The sequence below is a fragment of the Macrobrachium nipponense genome, chromosome 32 (assembly GCF_015104395.2).
Source record: "Macrobrachium nipponense isolate FS-2020 chromosome 32, ASM1510439v2, whole genome shotgun sequence".
Lineage (NCBI taxonomy): Eukaryota > Metazoa > Arthropoda > Malacostraca > Decapoda > Palaemonidae > Macrobrachium > Macrobrachium nipponense.
Window position 1 is genome coordinate 31666221 of NC_061094.1, and position 4995 is coordinate 31671215.

General features: G+C 44.8%; 1 protein-coding gene across 1 annotated transcript; it reads left to right on the forward strand.

Moving 5' to 3' along the window:
• The first annotated feature begins 1192 nt into the window (after positions 1 to 1192).
• Positions 1193 to 4768, forward strand: LOC135207401 (uncharacterized). Its single transcript, XM_064239129.1, has 3 exons — positions 1193 to 1311; positions 3120 to 3250; positions 3576 to 4768. The coding sequence occupies exons 1-3, from the start codon at positions 1193 to 1195 to the stop codon at positions 4766 to 4768; spliced, it is 1443 nt and encodes a 480-aa protein (XP_064095199.1).
• The last annotated feature ends 227 nt before the right edge of the window (positions 4769 to 4995 follow it).

The window sequence follows — 4995 nt, forward strand, 5'->3', positions numbered from 1 at the left end:
TTGGGCCACTTTTGTGTCCAAGCTGGCAGCCTCCCCATGCCGCATCACCGAATGGATGCCAGTCCATTTATGAAATTTATCAAACCAACCCTGAGAAGCCTTGAAGTCTGGGGTTGCCTTCGATGTCCTTTCTCCTGTGTCGTCTTCGGCCTGAGCCCTCAGATCACCAAAAATGGCGCTGGCCTTCTGACAGATTGCCATCTCGGTTATTGTATCGCCAGCGATTTCTTTGTCCTTAATCCATACGAGAGCAGCCTCTCCATCTCATCATGCACATGGCTCCTCTTGTTGGAAAAAATAGTCACACCCTTGGAAGGTGTAGCTGCTTTGATGGCTTCCTTCTGCTTAAGGATGGTGCCTATCGTCGACGGATTTCGGCCATATTCCTTAGCGATCACACTCAACCGCATGCCAGCTTCATACTTCTTAATAATCTCCGTCCTTGTCTCCATAGAAAGCATCCTCTTCTTTCTGTGAACTTCAGCAACATTCTTGGGACCCATGGCTAATAACGTAAGTAATTAAGTTCACACACAAAACAATAAAGTGACTTACAGTACAAAGAAAGTGAAATCACTAACACGAATTTACGTTAACAAACAAAATCTATGTGAACGAACGAATTCCAGGTGTGTAAGATAATGCTGCTGCAACGAAATAGTCAAGGAATGCCTTTACATAGGTGCATGATGGGACCAATAGGAGAACAGGATCTTATGTCGGTGACTAGCATCAGGAACCAATGGGAGAGCGAGAGGATGGTGGCAAGTCTACTGAGTTGGCGGCGCACAAGTTTTAAAATTGTTCTCAGCGGCCCAGCGAATCTCGGACTTTGCATTACATCCTTTCGCAACCTGAATTATTTTTTGTACACAAGCAAAAAAATCTTTGTCTTTGCCTTCGTAACCTGGATTTTTCGTACGTAGGGACTTTCGTATGTAGAGGTATGACTGTACTGCATCTGAGTGTCTGTTGGCGCCTGTGCATCCTTCTCGAGCAAAAAGGGACTCTGTTCTGCCTTCTGTCAGTAATTCAAGAGTACCCATTGGCGCACGAGTGCCCATTGGCACATGATTTACCTCTTCTTCAAGGGCGCTCACAGGTTCAAGAGCGCCCGTTGGCACCTCAGTTTTCATGAGCGACTGAGTGCCTATGGGCGGCCAAGCTCCCATGAGCACCCCACCACCCATCAATGGCACCACTGGATCAGATTGTGGTTGTTCAGAAACCAACTACTACAGATGTTGAAGCTGATTTCCCTAGTGTTGTAAGGTACGGCTGTTATGGATCCATCTACTGCTGCCATACAAAGTAAGATGGACAGCATTTTAGGCTTCGTGAAGCACACTGCTCCTGTTCAGCCACAAATAGCCTTGTCTCCCGTTTCTTTGGCAGAAAAAGGAGGAGACAAGGAAACTCTTCCTACTGCGTACAAGTCGCTCCTTCTCTATTTTCTATCAAATTTCTCATGACTCCAAGCCAGCAGCTTCAACTTCACTAGTCTTCATATGTGAAAGATAATCAAGTATGAGATTCATTTAAGTTGCCAAATATAGTTCTTTCTTTTTCTTCTCATAAGGCATTAAAGGAAGTTAACCTTTGGCATTTGGAGAAAAAAGAACAGAGAAAGGTTAACTTTAATTTTCTACTGTCACGTCTTTCGACTAGGAGACACCTGTCTCTCTTTGAGTGTGTCTGCCTCTGCCCAGGGAGACTTTTCCGGACTCACAAACTCCACAAGAAGGTCAGCCTTTAACTCTGCCAAAATAATGTTTTTGGCATCTGAATTAGACCATCTTATCAAGAAAATCTTATGCGTTCGTAGTAAGCTTCCTTGATTGGACTGTCGGAGCTTTGGGCTGCAAAATCAAGGAATGTTTGGTGCTGGATGAGGACGTTTTACGGACCTTTCAGGAATAATTTCCTGACTGGATAAAGTTATTAGGGACTGTTCCCTGGGATTGGCCTCTCTTTACATCGGGCATTCTGAAAAAGAGAACTCTGGTGTTCTTCTACCACCAAAGGAACTCGTCTCAGACATAAAGGTCCATCCTTCTTTACTCTCCTCTGGATAGTAAACACCTTTTTCTGTAGGATACAGTGATTCAGGTTGCTCCTGACCTTCATTCAGCCAAGCGCTGTCGTGATACCACTCCTAGCTCACGCCCTTCTCTTTCCACGCACACTCAGCCCTTTCGTGGCAGGGGAAGCTCTAGGTCATTCCCTAGATCAAGGGGAAGATAGGTTTCATTCCTCCAACCAATAGGAAATCCTCCTCCCAAAATTACCGCTAATAAGTGAGGGGCTAGTCCTCCGTGTACCTGTAGGAGCAAGGCTCCACCAGTTTTGGACAAACTGGGAAGCAAGCGGGGCAGAACCTTGAATCATAAGTGTTGAGAGAAGGCTACAACATTCCTTTCGAGAACATTCCACCCTTATCCAGTTCTCTGAAAGCTTTGACAGCCATGGAAAATTCAGAGATTCATTGCCCTGTCACGAGAAGTTTTGTCCCTCTTGCAGAAGAAGGCCATAGAGTTAGTAGTAGATCTGCTTACTCCTGGGTTTTACAGCCAACTATTTGTAGTCCCCAAGGCCTCTGGGCTGGAGGCCCATGTTAGATGTAAGCACTGCATCATTTTGCCCAAAAGACAAAAGACAAATTTCAAAATGGAAAGTGATCAGACAGTTTTGTCATCCATTCGTCAAAGGGATTGGATGGTGTCCATTAATATGGAAGATGCTTACTTCCATATCCCAATTCACCAAGATTCAAAGAAGTTTCTTGATTTGTTTTCTGAAGTATAGTACAGTGAACCCCCCGTATTTGCAGATTTCTCTCTGGAACATATAACCCCCGTTACATACTCGCAGAAAATCTGCCTACATATTCACGGCTTTTTATTACGAGAAATATCCACAAGTAACTTTTTTTTATAAATTTCATCATAAAATGCTCTTTTAGTGATTTGTAACTATTTAAAAACATATAAGTATTTTTATAGGGGTTTCAGCTATTCACGGATTCTAGCTTTCACAGGGGGATCTGGTACACATCCCTCGCAAATATGGGGGGAATACTGTATTCCAATTCAGATCTCTGTGCTTTGGGCTTTCGACAGCCCCACAATGTCAAAGAGCCACAGTCTCCTGCTTTACTACTCGCCAGCCCTTGGACCTGCAAGTGTTGGGGGGGATGCGATAATTGCAGATTGGTCAGAAAGACCTGTATGCCTTTCCACCATTCAAGACGGTGAGAGAGGTCATAAAGAAGTTCAGGTCACGCCAGTACATTTCTGTCTCTTAGCCCCATTGTGGAATGGCTGTACCTATTTGGGATAAAGTGTCTCTTTACCTGGACGATTGGCTTTGGTTGCAGACTGAGAAGTGCACAGAGGACCTGCAAGAAAACTGTCATTGGCACAGGAGCTGGGACTTCTGATTAACTTGAAGTCGCAATTAGTACCCTGTCAGGAATTAGTCTATTTGGGAATGAGGTTAGACTCGGTGGCTTTTCGGACTTTTCCATCCCCACGAAGAGTGAGGTCATGCCTTCAGAAGGTGGACCTTTTTTCTAGCTCTTCAAGAGTGCTCAGTGAAGGAGTGGATTAGCCTACTTGGCACACTGTCCTCGAGAGAACAGTTCGTGTCCTTGGGGAGACTACATATGATGAATCTCCAGTTCTTACTCAAGATAAACAGGAACAAGAAGAAATTTCCAGACTCGTTTGTGTTCCAGGCGACATCTGAAATAAAGGAGGACCTGTCTTGGTGGAGATCAGAAGACAGGCTGTTAGAAGGGATGTCCCTTCTCCCTCTGATCCCCGACCTATTATTCTATTCAGACATGTCCAGTCGAAGTTGGGGAGCTCTCCTGGGGCGACAAGAAAGTCTTGGGGACATGGAATGCTTGACAGAGAGACTGGCACATCAATTTGAAAGAATTGACTACTATCCACTGAGGGCTGTTGGAATTTTAGTAACTGTCCACTCCGACAATACAACAGCTCTTTTACATCAAGAAGTAGGGAGGAACACACTTTCTCTCTGTGAAGTGGCAAGAGCCCTTCTGTTATGGGCAGATCGGAGCTACACCAGAATCTTAACAAGGTTCATACAAGGGAAAGTCGACATCCTAGCGAAGGAATTAAGCCACAAGGAGGAGGTTCTTCTCACAGAGTGGGTTTTCAACCCATTGGTATGCCTTGATTTGTGGAGACTATGGGGCAGACCGATTCTAGACCTATTTGCAACGTCAAAGAACCAGTGTCCTGCTTTACTGCTTCCCAGCCCCTGGACCTCTAAGCATGGGAGACAAAGCGATAATCGCAGATTGGTCAGACAAAGACCTGTATGCCTTCCACCATTCAAGAAGGTGAGAGAGGTCATAAACAAGTTCAGGTCCCACCAGAACATTTCCATGACACTCATTGCCCCTTTCTGGGCAGTGCAGGAATGCTTTCCGGATCCACTGGAGCTCCTGGTGGACTTTCCAAGTTTGTTACCAGAGAAGACCAGTCTACTTAAAACCGCCCCATTTCAGGCGGTTCCAATAAGGTCTGTCCACTCTGGTCCTGACAGACTGTCCGATGACTTACGAGTGAAAGGCTTATTAAGCAAAGCTGCAAGAGCTGTTGCTCAAAGCAGAAGGAAGTCCTCGAGTGAAGTGTACCAGGCGAAGTGGGCAATCTTGCGATCCTGGTGCAAGGAGTATAACATCTCGTCTTCTAAGACATCTGTTGCAGAAATTGCTGATTTCCTTTTATACTAAAGGATGTCCAGGAACATATTTACTTTGACTATAGGGGGATATAAAGTAATGTTGGGTTCAGTCTTTAAACATAGACATTTAGATTTGTTAAACAATAAAGACCTGGCAGATCTTATCAGATCCTTTGATGTGGAGAACCCTAAAGATACTAAGACTTTGTCCTGGAACCTGGATATAGTTATCAAATGGCTGTCCGAACCACAATTTGAGCCATTGAATGCAGCTTC

What these genes read in the sequence shown, in the direction of transcription:
- LOC135207401 (XM_064239129.1), top strand. Translation starts at nt 1,193, where the DNA reads ATGGCACCACTGGATCAGATTGTGGTTGTTCAGAAACCAACTACTACA. An exon ending in ATCTACTGCTGCCATACAAA is followed by an intron (nt 1,312 to 3,119) that starts GTAAGATGGACA and finishes GGCTTTCGACAG; the next exon opens with CCCCACAATGTCAAAGAGCC. An exon ending in CCTTTCCACCATTCAAGACG is followed by an intron (nt 3,251 to 3,575) that starts GTGAGAGAGGTC and finishes CCTTTTTTCTAG; the next exon opens with CTCTTCAAGAGTGCTCAGTG.